This window comes from Nesoenas mayeri (assembly GCF_963082525.1).
Source record: "Nesoenas mayeri genome assembly, chromosome: 3".
Taxonomy (NCBI): Eukaryota; Metazoa; Chordata; class Aves; order Columbiformes; family Columbidae; genus Nesoenas; species Nesoenas mayeri.
Genome location: NC_137544.1, coordinates 36,701,672 through 36,726,306, shown reverse-complemented (window position 1 = coordinate 36,726,306; position 24,635 = coordinate 36,701,672). Strand labels below are relative to the sequence as shown.

Genomic DNA, 24,635 nt, shown 5'->3' with positions numbered 1-24,635 from the left:
CCCGAACAAACCCTTGTTTGTTTGTGAGTGGAAGGCCCAGAGGAGCACCTGTCCTCACTTGGGTCAGGGAGTTGTCATCAGTACTCTCCAGGAACCTCCTGGATTGCTTACACCATGGTGTTCCTCCAGCAGGGATCAGGGTGGTTAAAGTCTCCCATGAGGACCTGGGCCTGCAATTGTATTTGTGCATTACAATTTTGTGAGTTTTGCACACTGTATGGAAGTAAAGAGCTATTGAATTTGGATTATTTCAGAGCTTTTTGTAACTGAGGAAAGTTACTTGAAGATTGAGACTTGTTTTGATATTCTTTAGAGCAGGGGGGTCAAACTCATTCTCGCTGAGGGTCACATCAGCCTCAGGGTTGCCTTCAAAGGGCTGAATGTAATTTTAGGACTGTATAAATGAGGGAGTGGTTACATTGTATAAATGCAGGCATGGTTACATTGTATAAATGTGGGGGTTGCTTACATTGTATAAATGCAGGAGTGGTTACATTGTGAAAATGTGGGAGTGGTTACATTGTCTAAATATGGGGAATGATACATTGTATAAAGGTAGGAGAGGGTACATTGTATAAAGGTAGGAGTCGTTACATTATACAGTCCTAAAATGGCATTCCGTCCTTTGAAAGCTGCCACAAGGCTGATGTGACCCCCGGTGAAAATGAGTTTGACACCCCTGGTTTAGATGTGCATGTGTGCTATGTAACAATGCTGATGTTAGATATAGTGTAGTCAAAATATGCATCACTTATCCCTCCAGTGCTACAATGCTGATTATATTTTTGGCATATTTTTCCTGTATAGGTTTACACATTTTTATGGGTATTTATGTCAATTACAATTATTTTTAATCTTTTTCTAGATATTAATAAAACATCTCCAAGAGCAAATCAGTGAACAACAGAGACATCAGGAAGCCCTTCTAATTTCACAGATGCGAGAGGAGCTCCTACAGAAAGAGGTATATTTAAACTCATATTAGGGGTGCCTTATTCTAATAAGAGTTTTTATCCTTGTAAAGCCTCAAATAATATAAAGTCTTAGAAACAGTGTCTTTCTCAATTGCTTCTACATCATTTATACCTGAGAATGCGATATATTTTTCTAATGTGAACAAGAGAACAACACGGCACAGAAAGTGGAACTTTGACCTCCTTTAATTTATTTTTTTTAATATTATTTTTAATGTTAGAAAAGTCTGGCACCTATATGAAAATTGATCAGCATATTAATACAAGTATTCCTAGCCTCTTCTTTGAGAGTTGTGATGGGGTAGTAAATAGATGACAGGACTTTTTCTTTATGAAGAGGGTATTTTGTTATTGTATTCAAATTCTTTGTTCAGGTAAAGCTTCCCTTTCTTTTTATCCTTCATTGCCATAAAATTGACATAGGTGATTGTATTTTTGTTGTTCTCCTTTGATGTCTATTCAACTTGCAGTCTTTTAAGAACATTAAGTTAGTTGTAATAGTTCTTCTGAAATTCATTGGGTTTTGAGGGAGGTATTCTACATTTTTCCTAATCTTTTACTTCTATTAATAGCATATAATCTAAAAATTATACTTGTTCATGTTTTCATTTTGGGGCTAATATTGTGTAAAATTGCTGTCTTTTAGCTGTTTGAACTATTGGCCATGCTTTTGTCATTCCTGAAGTGCTACCAGTCTTTTTTTTAATCACCTCCATCACCTCCTGTTCAGGAGAGGACATAGCCTGTCTTAGCATTGTGCCTAAGCTTAATTCGCCATCTCCTTGATCTATGAACATGGCTAATTTTACCTTCATTTTCACAATGCAGTAATTAACCTGCAGGAGTTATTAGGAAGGAATTCTCCTATTCTGTAAGGGACTGAGAACTCCAGACATTTAATCTTGTTTGCTGCCCACATTTAGAATAAAAGAGAGAAGTATTAACATGTGTTTAGTATCACAGAATCGCAGAATCACAGAATCGACTGGGCTGGAAAAGACCTCAGAGATCATCGAGTCCAACCCTTGGTCCAACTCTAGTCCGTTTATTAGATCATGGCACTAAGTGCCATGTCCAATCTGAGTTTAAAAACCTCCAGGAACGGCGAGTCCACCACCTCCCTGGGCAGCCATTCCAATGCCTGACCACTCTCTCTGTAAAGAATTTCTTTCTAATATCCAGCCTAAATTTCCCCTGGCAGAGTTTAAGCCCATGCCCCCTTGTCCTATTGCTGACTGCCTGGGAGGAGAGACCAATCCCCACCTGGCTATAACTTCCCTTCAGGTAGTTATAGAGAGTGATGAGGTCACCTCTAAGCCTCCTCTTCTCCAGACTAAACAACCCCAGCTCCCTCAGCCTCTCCCCATAGGTCTTATGTTCAAGTCCCTTCACCAGTCGTGTTGCTCTTCTCTGGACCCGCTCCAGCACTTCAATGTCTTTCCTGAACTGAGGGGCCCAGAACTGAACACAGTACTCCAGGTGTGGCCTCACCAATGCAGAGTACAGGGGAAGGATCACTTCCCTTGTCCTGCTGACCACGCTATTTTTGATACAGGATAGTACGTACTTAATGTAATTAATCTTAATCTCACTAAACTCACTCAGTATTTATGGTATCCATGCAAAATTCCAACTCGGTGAAGTGTTCATAGAAAGGTGAGGATTTGTAGGGAGACAAAAAAGATGTATTAAACAAGCTCTGCATTTGCTGAATGAAGGCTGAGACTTTGGATTCATATTATGAGTCTAATGACAGATGTCACCTTTCCATACTAAGCTTAATTCAATACAGTGATCTCAGTATAGATCGTATTTCCTCCTGGGAAAACAGGGTGAGAGTACCATTTGCTTTACAGATTATTAATGATAGTGATGGTTAAAAGAGTGAGCATCCTATCTGACCCATGTTTACAGGCTGGATTTGAGGTGGTAGCATTTAAGAAAATGTAATAGAGTGCCTTTGTTAAAAAAAAATAAGAAATTACAAGACCATATAGAGAGAAATGTGAAAGTAAAGCCTTGCTTTTGCCCTCTAGCATCATTACTGTCCTGCTTATAGAATACATTTTCAGCATTAAATGGTTAAATAAGTTGAGCTGAAAGATAAAGGCAACTAAACCTACAAACATAATAAGTGATGGCAGTGAAAAGCGCTACCATTTGTAATGGGATCAAGAGTCCTCTGTCTAAAACAGTGGTACCTCAAAAAGGGCAAACTTTTCTCTGAGGCTCACTGGAAGATTATGATTTGAATACTAATCTCAGAAATGCTGTTCAGGGATGTTTTTCATTAACTATAACCATATACTTATCTGGTATAACAGCTTGAACATAGGACAGCTTTGTATTAGGAAATCAGTTGCAAGTCATTGGTAGAGTTGACTAGACCTGGCAATTTTTAGACCAAAGAGGGTTTGTAATCCTGTCTGTTAGCAGCATGTCTTGTATTAGTTTATTCCGTAGAAATACACTGATACATTTTGTATTTGATCTTTATTCAGAGTGTGAGAAGGGACTGTGTAAGAACATCTAATCACAGTCTTCTCTGATAGTTTTTTTGTATGTTTAGAAGTATAAAAATTGACTGTGAATTATCACTTTATAACGTATTATGAACAGAATTTGATTTATCAAAAAGAACTAGATTTTCATATCCTTAGGCCATTTGTTACAAAGGAAAAATCCTAATCTAAGTCCCTGAGCCTCCAGTTAAACTCCTGAATAAAGGAGATTTCTCTTTTATCTCTTCTCTGCAGCTTTTGAATGAAGAGATTAAACAATGCAAATACTTTGAAAGGAATCCATTTTATATACTACTTAACACAATAATAACAATTTTCATCAATTCTCTCAAACTGCAGGTGACAAAACTGTTGGAAGAACTGAGGGAGGCTAAGGAGAACCAGAGTCCTGAAATGAAACATTTCCTGTGCCTGGAAAAGAAAATCAAGCATATAGAGAGCAGACGTGCAGAAAGGGAGCAAGAAATTCAAAAGGTACACCTGCATTTACTTCTCAACAGTTTTTGGTTTAACAGTTATTGGTTTAACTATATTTTCATGGTGTTTGCATAGGCTTGTTTAGCCCAGACTGCAGGGGGACAAGTACTTGTTGATACAGCTGTGGTTTTGTCTTTGCCTGTGGACGCAAGTGAATGTTGATGTGATGCTAGTCAGCCCTTCCTTGCTGTGGTAATTGAGATTACTTGTGCATGGCTCACACATCAGGTGTGTAACTTCCTCACAGCCCGACCTACAGAGGCCTAGCATTAGCAGAAGGTTGGACCACATCATTTCTAGAAGTCTCTTGTCTCATGCGGTTACTTCATAGTTCGGTTCCACAAGGAAAGCTATTGAAAACCTGACAAGAGTGTGTAATGCAGAGTTGGTTGAGCTATGATGTATTCCTCAACTGAACTGCCATTTTATTCTAGTCCTGAAAAGCTGCATTAAAAGTATAGAAACATCTTGCAGCAATCTACCACATACTGTCTTTAATACGCAAAACAACAAAACCCCTTTATCCTCCACAAACAAAAAGTTCTAGATTATGAAGGTTGGATCTTTGTGATACAGTACGGCTTCTTGTATCTGATATTTTTGTCCCTTGAATGAGTAAAACAATTTTACATTGATTTTTTTTTAATCTCATTTTACGTCTTGGCCTCCATGCTAATTTTTCATCTCTCTGAGGAGCTTCTGTCATCTGGAAGCAATTTTCTAGTTCACTTTTTTTTTCCTCAGCTCTTTCATCATCTAAATACATGATTGTCATTCATGTTTTAACAAACCTGTGTTTTTTCAAACCTGTAGTAGTTCTTAGTTGGTGCAGTTTGTTCTGAAGTTTTGAAACCAGATCTCAAGTAATACAATTTTATGTGCGGAATTGCTCATGGTAGAAGGCTTTATTCTCATATATTTCTACAGCAGATACTTAATTTTCTTCCCCAGAAGAACTGTGCATAAAATAAGTCAGTGGATTAAGAACAAACTCTGCTGTGACTGATTTTATTATTCACGTTCTGTCCTGCTGAAGGCAACTGTAATAGTTCTTTATGCTGTTCATTTGCTTTTGTATAACGTGAGAAGTTATTTACCATTTCTGTAGTGGCTGCTGCTGCCTAGTCTGTGATCTGTCTCCGCTGAGTTAATTACCTGACCTATAGTATTTACTAAGATGTTATGTAATGTATTTAACAAAACCAGAGATAATAGTATACACCAGAGTTGCTATTAAGTAATTTCATCATTCCTGGTGCTACCGGCTTTGGGTTTTGTTTGTCCTACTTTTGCACCTTCAATTATCTGCAGGGGGGCACCAAACACTCCCTCAAATGACTATAACAAATTGAACAATGTAGAAAAACTAATTGCTGGACAAGGAAGTAACGGATTACCCTTCGTATCAAACTATAAGTACGAAAATTATGGCCATTGAATGATAGAGCTTTCCTTAAAGAATCTACTACAATTAATAGTAGGGTGGAGATTTTGATATCTTGTAACACTTTTTATTTTGGGTAATTTAATAGGATTATGCTAGGGATTAATGTAAAAATAAATTCAAACTTTTATCTGCAGCAGCTTAAGACCTTTGTGTCTACAGGATATTTTGTGATAATTTATAGAACTTTTGCTTTTTAAAAGCACAGGAATAGCCCATAACACGTCATTCAGATTTCATTTGTTTCTCTTGCAGAGTACTCTTATAATTAATGCATTTAAATGGCAATTCAAAAGGTTCATTTTGATTACAGACAGTTTTGTGTTTAGGCTCAGTTTTGTCTTAAATATTCAAACTTTTAATTGCTGTTTTGGAGAGGATAATTCTCCTAAGACTCATTAGTCAGTAATGGATTCTCCCCTTCTGTCACTAATGCAAATATTTAAAGGAATTTATTGCTATCAGAATGATTTTTGTAATATTCAGAACAAATTGTTTCCACTTAACATGAGCACTGGGCTTTGGGACTGAGCATCGAATATAATGAAGTGGCATATTTTTGCATGGGGGCCGTGTTGGCAGAGTGTTTGACGAGGAAGTCCCAGCGCTGACTTGCTTCTGATTTGCAGGCAACGCAACTGACACAACATGTCAGCGACGCTCGGCAAACCCACGAGGTTGAGAAGTGGCGAAGACTGGCACAGCGGAAGAACCAAGAACTGGAGAAATTTCGAGTGGAATTGGATTCGATATTAGATGTTTTACGCGAACTGCAGAAACAAGGGGTGGTTATTCCTGCGCCTAATTCCAGTGGATTCAGCATGACAGACGGCTGTTGGAAGACATCTTAGGTATGAGTTGATTAGAGAAGCAGAATATTTGAAGTTATGTATAGACAATATTGTTGAAAATCATTAATGTAACACTTGTAAATTTAATTACATTCTGTTCTGGAATCCTGCTTGTCCAAAAGTAGATTTGCACTGAGCAACACCCCAGTCATATCATATGTCTTATATTTCACTAGAAATAAAGCTATATGCCATTTAGAAGAAAAAATTAGGAATATTGAGGTTATTCTACAAACTCAATTACCATTGAGAAAATCCATTTGTTGCTTTTGCAGATACTATAGAACATGCCTGAATATTTTTAACTTTTGTTTATAACTTGTTGCACCATGATTCTTTTGTGAGCAATTTGCGCAGTATGCTGTTTGGCTTGTATTTTTAGTATATAGAGTTACTATTTTTCATTTGGTAGGGCATGAAAATCCTCCTTTTCCAACATTTTGTTTCTCTCCATCCAATCCATAAAACACTCCTTCCCTTATCCTAAAGACCCCTTTGAACTTTGTGAATGACTGGAGGGTTGGAGCAGAGCAGGTGTTCTCACATCATGATCAAAATCAAACTCTTCTCTGTTTACACTGCAGAGATTTCCAGCTGTGCTGCTAAGAACAATGGCAGAGTGGTCGAGCTGAATTGTTATGCGACAGATATGAAAAAAAAAGCCTGTAAAATACAGTGTGAGAGTAGTTTTTGGTATCCCTTTTAAAAGGAAAGGCTATATTGATGATCTTTATGGAATAAAGAGGCCAATTGAATGTGAAGACAGGGATATGTCAGTGGGGAAATTTAGAGTTAAAACACTGACCAAATTGGAAAAGGGGACAGGAAAAAAGAAATAGTCTTCAGTATTGACAAAGGAGACTAGCATGTGGAAGTGGGAATAATCTGACACCCAAATACCGAACGTGGATATAACTTCCTGCTGAACTGACAGGCACCACAGCAGGTACCAAGCTGAGTTTTAGATGGTTGCCTTCTCCCTCTCCTCTCATGCCCAGCTGGAGTTCATACACCTCAGTGTAGAGCCTGTAAGATACTAGACAGCATAGGAGCAATTCCTACTACATCACTAACATGTAACTTAGTGTGCTAAGCTTTTGGTCCCTTGTTTCAAAAAAGAGATGGACCAGCTCCAGGGAAGAGAACAACCAGCAATATATTTGGTGGCTGTAATGACAAGATTTTCAAACAATAAAATCAATAAATTGCTAGTTTGAAGTCTCAGCACTGCCAAGTCTTTAAGAATTTCATAGCATGTCTATTAAGGTTGTAGATAATTAACTGTACTTATTTAAGGCCAAGAGAAGATAAAAGCTAGGATCTACTGTTCAGGTATTGGTTGAAGCCTTTAATTTGTGTGAAATAGTTCAACTCTGTGTATATGTATTTACGTGTCATGCTGCTTCAGGGACCAGCAGTAAGCATGCATTTTTGGCATATACAGGCATGTGACTGAGCACACATAAAGAACAAAATAGTATAACAAATTATACTATCTAGACATAGACAGTAAGCAACAGTTGCTTGGGTGTTGGTTTTTTTTGAGCATACACAAAAAGTGAGATTGTATACACATATATAGAGATATAAAAAAGTGGTCAGTTAACAATTAATATAGTAATCTTGGTTGCTTCATATTCAGATGTTTTCAGTATTTTTAGTATGGATATTTTGTCCCCCAGTAATGAAGTATTAATCTGTATTCATAAAATGTAAATACAATAATGCTTTGTATATAAAGTATCAGCTATATGTAAATATACTCTATTTTCTTGATTTGGGACTGTTTTACAAATGAAAAAGGATAAAACTGACTAATTTCAACTTACCATTTATTTCCTGTAGAATGTGCTGTGTCTGTAATATTGTCTTGAGATGTGTGACCTGAAATGATTTTTTTTTTTTTAATTGCAGCAACCCTTGTGTTGCCAGTTGCCGGGATCTCTCTCAAACGTCGAATCCTTAGGTCATCAAGAGGGTTGCCTTAGTGCTCATGCAGTTCATTCAAACACCTCTTAAAATTCTTATATTCGTTTCTCAGCAAATGCTGGTATCTTACATAGAGAGATAATTTAATTTGAAATTTATTTCAAACTAAGTCTTGTTTACTGAGCAGGGACAGTACTATTTACTGTTTCTGTAAGTTACAATATGGTTTATACTGTGTTCTTACGGGTATTTATGTAGCTGTACACTCACTGAGTTTTCAGGCATATACCATGAAGTGGGCACTCTACACAGTAACAGACTGTCTCTGCTCTTGAATGGTGGTCACCATGGTGCTCTTTTTGGAGAGCTAAGAGCCAAGATTTAAATTCTATGCTCAAGAATTTATAGTTCTTGACTTTCCAGCAGACTTAACCGTGCTGAAAGGGAAAAACACCCTGAAACAGAGCAAGAAGGCTGACAAAACAGGTTATTAGCTTTTAATGTATTCCACTGAGGATTTCAGAAGGATCTTTCAGAGAATAATAGAATTATATACTCTCGTGTGTGTTTTTCCTTTTTTTAATGCCATACTATTTAATCACACATTTCCATAAGGCATTATAATGAATGGATTAAAAGAATCTGAAACATAATTTCTTTGAATCAATGCCTTATGGGTAGCTGGAATTCACTTGTTTACAGCAAAGCAGCTGGAGTATAATAATTTGAATTGTCATGTTTGAAGCTTTTAGGAAATCAAGTGAGCAGCTGGCTGGGTGACTCAGTGACCTAGATTACAAGGAAGACATTTGCTCCAAGAGAAGAAAACAGAGTGTGCAGAAGAATATCAGGTCTCATCATGGCATTTGTGACAGTGTGTTCTATTGCAAGTTTTCTGAAATACATGTCAGTTTTTCTTGTAACAAATGAAATAGGTTATCATGGATGAAGTCTTTATTTGATAGTAGGAGACCTCAAAATGTATTCTATACTATATTCAGTAATTAAGCTATTCTGGAAAAAAAGAAGTCAAACAGATCTCTATCTTAGCACTAGCTGTGCAAATCCAGTTCTGCAGGGAAGGGGGGCCTGGCATCAAGTGCTACCCTGAAACTTTTGAACAGGAAATCCTTTGATAACTTTGAACTGCATGTTTAGCCTCTCCTACAGCTGACTACATACATCTTGTCCAAAAACAAGAAAGCATAGGCCTCCAACTCTTGCTTTTCTTGCAAACTTGCTGTTTCTAGAAAGCATGTGGTGAAAGGCTCTGGCTCTGTACTGTCCTTGCTACCTGTCAGGACCTGAAACTGCTTGAGCATGTTCATTCCAGCTCTGCAGTAGCTGTAGTTAATTTATTTTGTTTTGTCATCTTCCACTGCGGGAAGGACAGGCCAGAGTAGAACAGCACACTGCAGTTCCTCCATTGGGAAGGGTTTTGTGGGTCTCTTTCAATCACAGAGTGACAAAAGGTGTCAGTTAGTTATAAAGTATTCAGGATCTACAGCTCAGATGCATAAATACTAAATTGCATGACCAATGCCCAATACACATCACTTATTTCACCTTTTAGCATTAGAGAACATTCATCACTGGGTGCCAGGAGAGAAGTTCATGGTTTTACCTTTCTATTTCTTTTCTCTGTGAGCAGGCATTTTCTGGTTTTATACTGTAGATTATTTTGGTTTTGTTTGTTTTTTAAAAATTACACAACTGAAACTTGTTTACACAGAAAAACATTTCACAAATATTCACCTTTGAAAACTGAAATACACACCTTGGCCTAGTAACTTCATACAGAATATAGTGCATGTTTATGCAAGCAAACATATGTAATTATGCTAGGGTAACTCTCCATGAAGTTAAATCTACCAGCCACAGGTGATGCATTTAGTGAATTTTGAGAAGAGGCTCTGAAACAGACAGACCAAGCAGTAAGAAATTCCATTTCCAAACTACATTAAGTTGCAAGTACTCCTTTTGAAGGATTATCCTGGTCAAAACACACTCTTTTCACTCTGTAGTGAACCAGCTCATGCTGCTTGACTGCAAGAAGATTATTTTTTTTTTTTAAAACACACTATACAAAGCTGGTTATTATGCCAATCCCCTTTCCCCTGAGACAAAACACCATGTCTGTTAGTTCTTAAAAAGGGAAAAGAAAGAAAGAACAGCTTTAAAATAACTGGTTTTGAAGACTGCAGAAAGTTTCTGCATTTGCCTTTGCTCTACTGCAGAGGTAGAGCAAAAAATCTGAATCAGACTGTATTGCTGCCGCAGAGCTTCTGAAGCCATGTGGGAGCTGTGCACTGGGGGCTGGCAGGTTATTTTTCTTTAAAAAGCAGCATGAAGGACTTTAAAGATAGAAAGGAGAGAAGATGGAAAAAGTAGATGGAAGAACAGAAGTAAGAACCAAACACTTAAATACCTTTACAGGATTAATACATGCTTTAGAAGGACATAACATACAACACATTGGAATTGTTGGTATTATCCCTTGATTGTTTTATTAAATTCTTTTCCTCTAGGCATTAAATGTGTATGGATGCTGGTGACGTATACTTTTCCTTTCTCCCCAAAGAAGCACTTATGTACCTAAACAAAAGCCACACAGATTTAAAGATGGCAGAAAACAAGCTTAGGTTAGCCCACTGGGAATAGCAAGCTTCAAGCTTTTCTTTTATTTGAGAACCAGACCTGCATTATTCTAACACATAGCTTTGAATGCTTTAAAAATGAGCTTCATTTCTTGTTTGCTGTGGACCTGGATTCTACACAGGTTTTTCCCCCCGTTTAAGCAGCAGTTCTGTTTTCAAGTATGGCAAAGGAAAGAAAAGAAAATAACAGATCAGACATCACTGAAGGGAGCTCACTCATCCAGAAACAGGCTATAAAAGCCACCGTTTGTACAAGTCCCAGAGCTTGTTAGCAAGAACAATATTGAGCTTCAGTTCAGACAAAGCTTAACCATTAGATAATTAACAGCTGTTTGAGGCACCTCAGCAGGAAGCTGTTGCCACATTCAAAAGGCAGATTTCCCAAAATTTCTTAATTTGGGAAGAGAAAAGGCAAGTCCTCAGCCACAGCTTTCATACTCACTCATGGTAAAGTACCTGCTGTAAGAGGCGGCCTTTTCTGCCCCTGAAGCAGCTACTGGAGGCCTGTGCAGCTATGCTCATTTTTAACAGGGTTCACTTCAGTCTTCTCTTGGGAACTATTTTCCACAATAATCGGCTGGTTTTGAACAGTCTGCTTTGTCTTAAGTATCATCTCATTACTTTAAACACTAGGAAGCAGTGCAAGCATTACAGCTGAAAACAGGAAATTTAGGTATAATGGTTTATAATAATGGCACAGGAGATGAAAATAAAAGAGGTTTCTCCCAGCTCTTATTTCTTTTAATGCACAACCTATTTACTACGTTTTTCTATTCATCAGGTGAAGGAAGAATGAATTATTCAGCATTTAAGTGTCTCAAGAATGTATCGGCACCCCATTGCTGCATTTTCACTCTGACACAAACACATTGTGTACAAATCAGGTGAGTTTTAAGAAACCCCAGACGGGCACAGGATCTGGAATCCACTAGCTCCATTTGTTAATGGAATATTTATTAACATCCTGTACGGCACTCTTACTCCAAATCCAGCAAAGGATTTGAACCTGCTTCCTCTGCATCCTACATGCTTGCTCTAAAACCATTTGGCCATTAGCTACCATCTTTGGAGGAAAGCTGAAACATCATTTAAATACTGGCTAAGGTTCAGAACCTTATTCCTTCTCTAAAAAAAAAAAAAAAAAAAAAGTCAACATCCAGGCTGAAATTACACCTATTCAATTCCTTAGCAAACCTTTCCCTGGGGAAAAAAAAAAAAAACTGTGGTTGCAACACCATCCCAAGTGAGTACAAAAAGAAGACAGAGGAGACATGCAGCTCAGCTATGCTTTTGGAGCTGGTCCTCTCAACAGCTCAAAGCCTGCTAGCCCTTCAGTGGCCCACTGGTCAAAAAAGGGCCATGTATAGAGCCAAAAAGTATGCGAAGGTTCAGCCTATAAGCAAAGCGTAACACCAGTTTTAAAATATCCTTTTTTGCCAATAGAGTTATGGTGGTGGTATGTTAATCAGGTTTCCTGCAATTTAGCTACTGAATCCTGCGTTTACCAAACAGGAAGTTTGCATAAGCAATTAGAAAAAAAAAAAATTACTGTTTATGTGTAAAATATTAATTCCAGGTCATCACTGTGCAGCTGTCAGAATGTCACTCAGAAGTGCTATGATTTCACGCACCCATTTGCTTTTACTCAGTAGCAGGTAGTGGTAGCATTTTGTAAACACTGTAACCAAACAATTTAATATGCAAGGTATTAAAGCTCTATAAGCTTTTAAGTTGGGTTTAACCTGCACCAAAAAGCAGTTAGGAATCAGCAGTTGAAGTTCATGCCAAGCAGATACGCACAGTGCTGCCCAGTTTCAGGTGTCCTTTCTGGGAGTGGCAGAAGCTGCAGAACCTCCCCCAGCAACTGCCTGTTTGTTCCTTGCTTCAGTCTTGAGGTTTATACTTTCCTTGGCTGAGGAGTTTTCTTACCTCTCCCACTGCCAGGCTCCAGCCTTCACAGTCCCTGCAAAATATTATCATATCTTTCAGAAGCTGGACATAAACAGTCACTTCAAAACAAAGAGCAAAACAAGCAAACAAAGAAAAAAAATCAGGAAGCAAAAATAATGTTGAGCAAAGGTTTAGACTGCAGAAGGCATCAGAAAGAAACGTTCACTCCTTTACTTCTTGTATCAACTGAGTTCTGTCAATAAAACACACAGGTCTGCAATACCTTCTATCAAAACACAAGGCCAAGAAAGGCTTCAAACTGGACAATAACAGGAATGCAGGAATGTTTACCTTAAAGTAAAAGACTTTTCAATCAAGGATCTGATGGGAAGATTGCATGACTGATTTGCTTTCTAAAAAGATTGGTGGCTCTGAGATGAGGAGATCATCATCACCTAGTGAAGAGTTCTGCTCCGTGTTGACAAAGTTAGGAATATTAAATTTTGTGAGACAGTTCAAGTCCTCATCAAACATTCCACTGCTCCTGGGAACTTCCTGGAAGTGGATATTACTTTCCAGACCTGGGCATTTCTGACTTTGTTTTGCTTTGTCCAAATGTTCCACTTCATTAATACAGAAATGGAAAAGTGACCGGGATTCTTCAGGTATTTGACGAGAAAAAACCCTGTCCGACTCTAGAGGTCTTCCAAAATCTGCCACAAAGCTGTTCATGTGAAATCTTTTTTCAGAAGGTTCTGCATTACTAAGGAGGAAAAATAAAAATACAGTAAGCTTTAAAGTAGAACTATCCAAGATCTTAACAGCAAAAACTAGTGTCAGCAACTATTACAATCAGGAAGAAATGAAACCCTAACAGTTTATTGACAAGAGACTTCAAAAGCCAGCGCTATTAATAATTTCCTGCTGAAGCTATTTTAAGTCTTGATTTGCTATGGTAATTTTCCATGAGAATACGTTATCAATGCCAGCACTCTTAAATGGTACTTATAGGAATCAATATATTTTAATAATTGGCTCGCTGAATGAGCTCAGAAATACTCCTCAGTATTTCCTCTTGACATCAAATAGTGTCAAGCTTTTTTAAAATGGCTTTTAAAACACTTTGAGAAAAATCTTCAGTAGAGAAAATCTTTCTGAGACATAAGCAGCACTGTTGTCACTAAAGGCATTATTTGAGCACTTGGTTGTCCAGACATCAAACCGTCTTTTCCCCTGACCTCAGTCAATTACATTCAGATTTCCAAATCAGGAGAGCTGGAACTGAAAACTGCTATAAAGACTGGCAGCCTTAACCAGACACATAGCCCAGAAAGGACATCTTTACATCTTTCTTGGAGTTTTCTAGACATGTTAGCTCAAACCAGCTCCAATCTGCATGGACTTGTGCGAAAGCCATGAACACCTGGGGCAAGAAAAGCTCAAGCTAGATGGAATTTTTACAGGTAATATTATAATACAATCTTTGTCAAGCTGAATTTTGGTGTATCATCACAAAATGCAAGTTACTTGCATCTGAAAGGCAGCAGAGGCATTCAAATGATGAATAAATCCTCTGATTTATCAAAACTGTATTGGCATATTCTGCATTTCTAAGTGAAGCATGTATAATAGAAGCATAACGTTTAAACTGATGTAACACAGAGCAGTAACTAACTAATAATCTATGGCATACACACTAATAAGCTACTGCATACACAGCGAGACAAACAGACTGGAATAATACTATGGTAGCCTTCAGAATTGATGACTGATGTTTATGTATTTATAATGCAACAGAAATCACCACTCTGAGTTGTGAATGTAATCTTGCAAATCTATCACCAAGAGTTTCTATGTAGTATTGCAGCACAGACAGTGGAGGTAGCAAATAAGCAACAGAAAGAAGGACAAGCATTATAAGCCTAGGAAGAAATTACTTCAGAAGAAAACTTAAAATGCATCAATTAGAGATATAAAACTAGTTCATAGGTGTGGAAAGTGCTCTCTAATCCAGTGAGCTATGAAGGAGCAAAGGCTGATTGTGTAGCGGGGCATGCAAGACTGGCAGTAGCAACCCAATCGAAGTGGAAGAACAGAAGATGCAAAGAAACTTCATAATGACCCAGGAGGTTGAAGACATACAACAGAGAATAATCCTGTGCTAATGAGTAGGGAACATGGGATTTCAGATTCTGAAATTCACAAACACTATCCTCCTGTATTCTGGGGAGGATATTCATTATCTTTTTAAAACTAGACTAGAAACTTGCATACTCTTGCTCATTACAGTATACAACTATACCTCAGGGTATATCTTTTCAGAACACTCAAAATAAGAAATCCCAGTTTTACTGTGGAAGGGAGCACAGACACCTGGTCAGTCAAATCCCTTTTGCAATGTTTGGGCCAACAGGACTCTCAGAGTCTCAGAAACTGCCAACACAAGAGCAGGCAGGTGAATGCCACACACCTTGAGCATCACACATCCTGAAAACCACTCAAAACAAGCAGTTGCTAATGAACTAGCCCAAGACTCCCTTTTCTAGGAATCTTCCAGCCTACAACGTGGGGTTCTGGTCTGCTGGATTTGGTATTAAGCTCTGGACTCTGCCCAATGGACCTGAGTGCCCTGTCAGGGTACAGATCATTTTGCCCAAGATACCCTTCTAACAAAGGAATACTTGACATTCATCTCTACCTTAAATACCCCTTCTCTCAGTACTCCTTGAAGTGACGAAGGGTACTTGGCAAACCGTGGAAAGCAATAAGTAGCCAGTCCTCCAAAACAGCAGTGTTTGGCATCCCAAAGGGAACTTGGGACATCTAAACAGGTCCTTAGCAGAAGTGCTACTGTGAACCTGAGAAGTCTTCCTGAATACATTTTCAAACACATACATATATCTGTAGAAGGTTTTGTTTCAGTGGATCTGCATTTCTCCGAGTGGATTTCACCCCAGAATCCTTAACCAAAGCCACCTGATTTCTTAAGAAATAAAAATAAATTTTTATTTTTATCTTTACTGCAACCAGTTGTACAACCTGCTTCAATAGCTGCATGAAACTTTAGGATGACATCAGCCAGGATTTTGTACTGATAGGTTACGTGAACACCTCCATTTGCTGCACACGTTTTTTTAAGGACTTTTGACATGCAGAAACAAACATAGTGTACTCTCTTCTCCCGAGTGATGAATGACAGTAGTTTTCAGGCAGCAACTCAGAAAGATTGTCAGTGCAATGTTTTGTTGCATCACCTAATGTTCTACGTATACTAGCATGCAAGCAAATGGAAAGTGCAACAGGCATAATTTCCATAAGTAATTAAATTTCTGCCTCTCCCCATCCATATCCTGAACCTTTTCTTCTGGTCTAAGCATGTATCCAATTCTGAACATCTTGTACAATTTTGAAAGTACATGCTATCATACCCCTTTATATTGAGCCGAGAAAAGCATACTACTAGAATAATCAAGAGTATTCTACTTCAGATCCACCCATCTGAACCCAGTTACACTTATCTCTCATGTTAATGGTACTTTAAGGAGCAGTCAAATTGACTTACTGAAGTTAGAGACACGTCCATCAATCAGGCTGGCTTTCTCCCGAAACCCAGGAACCCCATTAACATCTGTTTCTAAAGGAGGGCTGCAAGACAGCTCACTAATGAAACCATGTGTCATGAAGAATCCAGTCAGGGATAAAGACAGAAGATGCAGCAAAGTATTATAAAACCACAGTCTGCACTGGTTTTACAGGTAGGTATTTATGTTTTCCAGTTTTTATATATGTGTATCAAAAATAAGAGGAAACAAAAGGATTTGCACCCCTTAGCATATTCCTGGATGTTCTGTTTCTGGTACTGTACACAGGGGGTTACCAAATCTCAAGAAAACAGTGCTCAAATTTGTTAAAGGTGCCCACTCAGCATACGTATTAATTGGGCAAGCATTCAGGCACACAGCTCCCAAAGCTGCAAGGAAGTTTAAAACAAATACAGGAAGGAAATGACTGGGCTCCCTTCAGGAACTGAAGGGAAGTCATTAAGATTTAGATTGAAAGGGATCTCTGGAGGTCTTTAGCCTTATGTCCTGATAAAGGCAAGGCTGACTCTGATTCTATTCACGTTATCTGGATGTAGGTGACCAAAGATGGAGGTTTCACAAACTCTCTACGCAACCTATTCTAAGAAAATTGATGAAAAAAGCAGCAACACAGTGGGAGATATCAAGCAGCCCTCTGCTACCTGAAAGTGCATTTTTACAAGTATACAGACTTTTGATAATATCCATATTAAATTCTCCCTGGTATAAAACTGACTTCATCACTTCTTCCCCTCTTGTATTATTCATGTGGGACACAGACTCAGCTGCTCAGCTAAAAAACAAGATCTGCAGGGAAAAGAAGCAGCACACCAACATTTACAAGGACTTTAAATATACTTCATAGCAGAGTCTGGCTACTTTAAGGCACCCTGTAAAGAAGGCAAAAATACTAGCCATGAAGTTCAGCAAGTTGTTTCTGGGAAGCTGAATTCTTCTGCCTCTATTTCCTTCTCATAGAAGCAAAAAAATAAGGAGCACAGAAGAGGCTCATGATACATGCACGTCCTCCTAGTACAGCTCTGCATCTAGAGCGGTGCTATTACAGCAAGTTTCAGAGCCAGTCAGCATAGGACTAAATAGCAAAGAACCTTCAGCAGACAGAGACAGGCAGGCTGCTTTAGAAAGTGATAAGCACTAACAATTGCCTTTCACAATCAGCTTCTCATTGTTACCTGCCTGTAAGAGATCTCACTCTTCAGAGAGGCTTTTTGTTTCTACTTTGTGGCACACAAGCCTGAGAGGACACGTGGGTTCAAACTTTTTCAGAGGATGAGACACTGACAGTTTGTGTGCTGCACAAATGCAGATGAATGGCTGAGGCCAGGCATAGTCTGCACGTACTTAGCGATAAAGAACAAGAAAAAATATTAATTTGTGACTTTCAGGGGACCGTGGTGCTAAACACACATGGCCTGATCTGTACTTCAACATCTACTGCAATTTTTCAGCAGAAACTAAGACACACTGACACTGGGGGAACTACATGGTTAAGGGAAGATTTCGTAAATACTACCAATATCTACCTTTTGGACTTGAACATACAAACACGTGGAAATCCTCCAGACTTCAACTTCCTTAATTTAACATCTGCGCTGCATTTTATTTGTATATACTCTTAGTATTCACATTTCTCCACTCCATCATAACATAAGCCTACCTAGAATGATCCCAGTTGTTTGCAGAACAGTAATCTAAAGCCACCTGTTTGGCATCCTACCCACCAACTTCATTTTAGCATGAAAATGCACACATGCAGCTGTTCCCTTCTTACTGCATGTCTACTAAATATTTGCTAAATAGATCACACATTAATAATAGTTCTACAGAACTGGTCTCCTACAAGTGCTTGGAACAAAAGTTATTTGAAACATTGCAAGACAGCACTTGTTCGTAAGGACAGAGTAGAACAAGAAGGTGCTGAGCCAGGGCAAGGTCAGCACTGTCGCTGCTTGTTTGGGTGCTGCACAAAAACAGATTTGCCACTTAGCGGGCTGGGAGCTATTATTCCATTTTTCAGACTCACTCTTGATGTGGTGCTCCTGTCTTTGTCAGCAGGGTCAGGACAAAAAACATGAAGATGACAAAAACTGCAAGACCAACCCAAAATCCAATCACAATGGAATCTGGTGAAAAAGAGGAAAAAAAAAAAAAAGATTATTAGTATTTCACCTGCAGTTGCAGAAAGTTCCCTTCCACATGCAGCATGACTGCAAAATCCAAGACTTTGCATCTTACTTCTGGATGGCAAAGAGAAAGGACAATCATATTTATCTCTATCTATTTTTAAACAGAAAGCCGCCACTGAAGCTCTCATTCCTAGCCGAAATTTTACGGATGCCTGGACACACAGGAAACAAGCTGAAGGAGGGAAGACACTGAGTTCTCTTGGTTAGTAAAACAGGAACAGCTCCCGTTGTGATGCCTGGCTCATGTCCAAACATTGCTTTGGAACAAACTTCAGTGCTAGAACTCTGAAGAGATGTTTATTTGATTTACAAGAAAAATCTCTATCCCTGTAGAGCTGAGCTCCTGCTATTTCAAATCATTTCTGCCTGAGACCATTAGGTTTCTGGGTTTTGATAGATTTCTTTGACACATTAAGTTTAGGAAGATCCAGCTTTCTTTCAGTGGTAAGATAGAGGATTATGAAACAAACAGAACCACAGGAAAAAGTATATTTGCTACCTCAACAAATAACAACCACCAACATACACAAGACATTTCTGAGTAATTTTTAATTTAGGATTTGAACTTGCATACAGAAAACTGCAATACAATGTCAGAGGAGCCAAACTGATTTGAACAAAAATGTCAAACACCAGCTAATTACAAGAAAAACACCAATGCAATAGCCAAATATAGAAGTAATTGGGAAGAGCATGGCTTTTAGCCTATGTGCATAAAATGTACCTGCTCTTCTCATTTACAGCAAAATGATCCCTAGATAAATTGTCAGTCCTACTTAAAACAACTTATGTCCACTTACGACTTCAACATTGATCCACAATTGCTGCTGAAGGAATCAAGTTCCTGGAAGCTCTGCACTTAAAGAGAGATACAAGTGGGACAAACATGTTTCCTGAAAACAATCTGCCCCAATCTGGCATGGCCTAAAGCTACAGAGCAACAAGCCAAAATATGACCTGGTCTAGGACCCAAAGTATATAGGTGCTTTTTCACCTGTCATTTCAGTTACTTAGTTTTTGTTTATGCAAATATTCAAAATTTCCACCATAAAGAGTTCAAAAAATTATCATATAAGCAAGGAACAGGGAAGTCTTGGTCAGGACAGGTACCCAGATTTACCCTCAACCTCTTGTTATGTAGCTACTACTGAACCTCAGAGATCCTCGCTGGCTAGAAAGCTCTGTGATGGTCCATCTAACCTGGTGCAGCAGGCACAGCACAGCACTTTAACCAGCATGGTCCATCTACTACAGGACTAACTAAAGACACCAGAAAACAAGGAATCAGCTCTCTTGCCTGGTGTTTGACCCTAGTGGTTAATCACACTCTCACTGTGAAATATCTTCCACATTAAAAGGCAGATCTGGGAGCTGGAAATCAATTCAAACCATTTGCTCTTTCTCTGCAAAGTGCCTGATACAACTTGAGATTTTCTCCCTGGGAAAATACTTCTATGACAATCAAATCACTCTTTAATCCCTTTTTTCTGGTAAGCTAAGGAGGTTAAGTTTCAAATCTCTCCTCTGCCACATCTCCCACTCTCAATACCCTTTGTAAAATAACTAGAGAGTGGTTCAAATATAGGTATCCATGATGGAGGGGAGCAGGGAGAGTTTGTAATACTCCTTTTTGCTTAGAGCACAGTGGTATGAGTTTATTTCTGTAATTCCATGCACTACAAGCCCTATATTATTTTCTGTATCGTTCTGTAAATATAGCCTGTATTCGGTGGTTCAAGATGCATCTTGTGTTTGGCCTTACTAATAGACAATAGCTCATGATTATCTACCATCCTACCAGACTTTATAGTACCTGAAAATTTCATCTAAAAAGAAATACTCACATTTCAAAAGATCACCATTTAGCCATTTACAGCTACTATTACCTACCAATTAGTCAGATATGCTTCGATTATATGCAACTGCACTGATAAACAGAATATGAAGTCTGACCAAGTAAGATGTCTTAAAAATATGCATGTAGATTATATTGATCACGCTGCAAAACCTAACAAAGGGAAAAAACCCTAAAGAAAAAAAAATAAATCAAGATTCTGATAAACTACTACTCTCCACAAAAACCACACATGCCAGCATTGTGTGTTCCTATAATTCATGAATAACAAGCCTGTCCTGCATTTTGTTTTTTGGGTTTTTTTTTGGTTTTTTGGTGTTCCAATCCCAACAGAATTCCTAAGTTTACTAAGCCCAAAGCTACATCTTCCTTGCTTTACTATGGCTTCTGATACCCTTCCAACCCTCTGCTCTATCAATTACATTATTTGGATTTGTTTAAAATTAAAGCAGGTGGCCCAAGTTCTCTTCAGTGTTAAATTTAGGCCTCTCTCCATGTTGCCACTACAACGTCTGCAATCCAGAGGTGACTTATTTATATTTTTTCTCCTGTCACACTCTTGGACCCATCAAGCTAAAAAGATGGCACGTACATAACACTGCAACTAATCTTTGTAATCAGTAATCTTTGTAACCAGGTTTGGCTTCTGATTAATGGAAGAATGGAATATAAATAGAAACATGGTAACAGCTAACATACAGTTTTCAAGTATCTAACATTTGTAAAAATACAGACCACAATCAGCAGACTTCGGGGGGAAAAAAAAAAAAATAAGTACAATTCAGGTTGAAAAGCAACTTGTGCTCTAGTTCTTCTGAAAGTTACTAAGAATCACAACAAGTTTCTTTGGACCATTACAGAGTCTCTCCAAAACATCCTGACTATGCAGACCCAAGGGAGACCAGCCTTTCTGGACTACTGATTGCCACCTCAATCCCTCTTTCCCACTCTGAATCCTCATCATGAGCAAATGAGGCAGAAAGTATGTATCCCACCCTGGACCAGTGCTGCAGCACCGGATGGAGACCCTTCCCCAAGACTTTGAAGGCTGTTGCTCAAACCCTCTCACAGTGCATCCAGCTCAGAAATAAAGAAACAAAATTATTTGCTTCTCTTCGGTAAACTGCTTTTAAAACACCTCCCAGTAATTCTGAGTTAGTCTCTTACTTTTTTTTTTTCCACCTATCATTTCCTCCTCACCTCCTTCAAAAAAATAGAAATTTAATAAAAGTCAAAGCCATTGCATAGACTTTAGATAAATGTTGGCCCAGCTGTACTAGCTTGTCCTAGCTAAATTTCCTCTCAGTTCCTACCCACAGTGTTCATCTGTCTGATCCCTGCCCTCCACCTGTTACTTCTACTGTAAAACAGCTCCTGTATTAGCAGAATTCTGAATTCAGCCCCCTCCTCCTATGAAGTCCCAAGGACAAAAGTTTCTGAAGAAAGAGAAATTTCTTCTTTATATCTGTTATAGCCTTCAATTTATTTTCTATGAAGAAAAACAAAAGCTGTAAGGCTGCCCATCACTTTCCTTTTAGCATTAACAGGAACAAAACCAGAGCAAACCAGAACTATATCAAGTAGTCACCAGTAGCTGTATTTGCTGTTATAAACTGTTCCTGATCCTCTGATATTCCTCAGTATTGACAAATTCCTACCACAGCCAAGAAATCCATGGTTCTCTCATACACAAGAAAAGCAGTCAAGATGTAGAATCATAAACAATTACAATAATCTAATAAACAGAGTAATAACTCTAATTGCTGAGAATCAAAAAAATTAGGAGAGAGATTTTTGTGCAATAATGAGTTACAATGAAGAGTAGGAACAGCAAGATGGGCAAGCTCAGCTGCAATGAAGTGTATCTCTACTGAACTTACATTTATGAGCCTTCAGGCCTTCAAACGACACTGGTCCATACTCATAGTACTCGTACTCCCAGGTGTAATCAGAGTTAGACAAGGCCTGCTGGGAGGTTCTGTTAGAAATCAGCCTCGGGGCAGACATCTTGCACCTCAATAAATATATACCTGTGGATATGAAATGTGTTACTAGAGACTACACACTTCTAGTGCATCTTTTCATTTTATAGAATCCTTTCTTATATATGGGATCTCTTTCTCACCAGTGCTCCCAAGAATAGCCACTCACGCTTACAAAGGCCTTCTCTCACCTTTGGCTTTAAAATCCAGTATCACTGCTACATCAGACAAAACCATCACATTCCCTTGCCTGTTTTTGCTGGCCAACCACTGGTCAACAAATGTTTTCTCTTCAATGAAAAGAAGATAATCTATGTTCGCTTCCACACAGATGCCTGTTAAATGTACAAACATATCAAACCCAGGCTCCTTAGATTGAATATAGCTTTTATAGCTCAAAAATAGTAAATACCAAAGACCACCAGCCTCAGCAGCTTAGGGTGAATGCTGCCATGAAAATCTGGACAGAGAAATGGCTGGACCACCAGTTTCAAAGGGTTTTATCATCCATACAAAGTCCAGCTGGCAGTTGCTTACCAGCAGTACCACTCAGACTGATACTGGGCTAACAGCATTTAACATATTCCTAAAAGAGCTGGACAATGAAATGGAGTGCATTTTTAGCAAGTTTCTGGGTTATAAAGAGACAGTCAAGAGGCTGGAGGGCAGACTGTTACTCAGAGAGACCTGGACAAGCTGGAGAAAGGAAGTGAGAGGAAACTCATGAGGATCACCAACGCAAAGTCCTGCATCTGGTAGGGAAAGATCCCACGCAGCAGTGCACCCTGGGGGTTGACTGCTGGGGAGCAGCTCTGCAGAGAAGGACCTGTCATGGACAACAAGCTGAACATGAGTCAGCAATACACCATGTGGTGAAGAAGGCCAGGTGTGTATTGGGCTGAATTAAAAAGAGTGTAGCCAGCAGGTCAAGAGAAGTGTTTATTCTTCTCTGCTCCACCACTGGTAAGGCTGGATCTGGAGTACTGTACTTGGTTTTGGTATCTCAAATAACAGAAAGACATGGACATGCTGGGGCACATCCACTGGGAGCCCACCAAGACGGTCAGGGAGCTGAAGCACAGGATGCACAAGAGCCTAAGGAAACTGGGTTTGTTCAGCCTAGAGAAGAGGCGGCTTCCACGAGAACTTAGTGGTCTCTATACAGTTACAATTACAGTCAGAAGGTGCAGAGATGACAGAGGCAGACTCTTCTCAGAGATGCAGAGTAAAAGAACAAGATGCAAAAGACAAATTGGGAAACTGAAAATTTAAATTAGATACAAGGAAAAAATGTACCTGATCTAGTTGATCATGCTTTGAGCAGGAGGTTGGACCAGATAACCACCAGAGGTCACTTCCACCCTAAATTTCTCTGTGCTAATAAACAGCTTCAATATGTCACTATAGAAAGAAAATAAAGCAGAAGTGATTTTCCCCACAGATTAACAAAGACCTGCATTGCTACATTAAGCATCATTAAATTGTCTTGACAGATATTTCTGTCATTAGCACAATACTACATTAAGGATTTGTATTTTGCAGAGTATTTTTTTCAGAATGTTAAGACAGTTTTATGCATACCAAAAGAGAGCACATCTCTGTGCAAAACAGGTGCTTCAACAGTTGGAGTCAGGACATCCAATTTGGAACATATTACAAAATACTTTCAGTAAAAGTTAATTTAGCTTTGGGTAATTTTGCGTTCACTTAAAACCCATTAGGGTGAAGACTTCATGTAGTTCAAAAAACTATTGCAATTAGTTGTTCTGTGAACAGTGAAACTTCTCAGAGCACAAAGTCAAATCCAAATAAAACCTACTGAAAAGAAAGGCCCTAAATAGCTGTGTCACTCAAAATAACTAAACCTTTAGTCCTTCCTAAGGATAATTAGATTGACTAAGGCTGTGCAAGTAAAGCACATCGTTCTGCTAGGAGGACCACACGTAAAGAATAGGTATCAGGCACAAAATGAGGAACACAAATTCACCCAGGGAATTTGAACAGCTTTTCAAATCTGTAAAAAAAAATCTTTCTGCAGCTATTGTAGCATGAGTAAATGCTGGCAGGAATGTCTCAAAACAATTTTAAATAAACAGTGAAGTATTCCTGAAAAAGTAAACTGCATACCCTGTTGCAATGTTCAGAACCTTAAATACATACCAAAACTTGACTAGCAAGTATATAAATCCTTTCAAACAAGAAATGGATCTATTTACCAACTCAAACCAGCTTAGTTTTCACAATAAACAATTTGCCAACAGGAAGG

The 24,635-nt window shown here is 38.6% G+C and overlaps 2 protein-coding genes and 1 long non-coding RNA gene across 3 annotated transcripts in view; 2 read left to right on the top strand and 1 right to left on the bottom strand.

Moving 5' to 3' along the window:
- The window catches only part of CEP162 (centrosomal protein 162), a 44,454-nt gene extending 38,002 nt beyond the window's left edge, over positions 1–6,452 (top strand). The window contains exons 24-26 of the mRNA XM_080341826.1: positions 866–964; positions 3,836–3,970; positions 6,047–6,452. Coding sequence (XP_080197952.1) covers positions 866–964; positions 3,836–3,970; positions 6,047–6,268 — 456 coding nt within the window. The 3' untranslated portion in view covers positions 6,269–6,452. The remainder of the gene's footprint in view (positions 1–865; positions 965–3,835; positions 3,971–6,046) is intronic.
- Positions 6,453–8,883: 2,431 nt separating this feature from the next.
- Positions 8,884–18,690, top strand: LOC308038918. Its single transcript, XR_013921969.1, has 3 exons — positions 8,884–9,048; positions 11,636–11,738; positions 18,638–18,690. It is a non-coding gene; the product is annotated as an uncharacterized lncRNA (long non-coding RNA).
- Positions 13,114–22,394, bottom strand: MRAP2 (melanocortin 2 receptor accessory protein 2; the record flags this gene model as incomplete). The annotated part of the gene is made up of 3 exons (XM_080341864.1): positions 13,114–13,507; positions 18,370–18,469; positions 22,268–22,394. 3 exons carry the CDS (start codon positions 22,392–22,394, stop codon positions 13,114–13,116), a joined length of 621 nt encoding a protein of 206 aa, XP_080197990.1.
- Between the last annotated feature and the right edge of the window lie 2,241 nt (positions 22,395–24,635).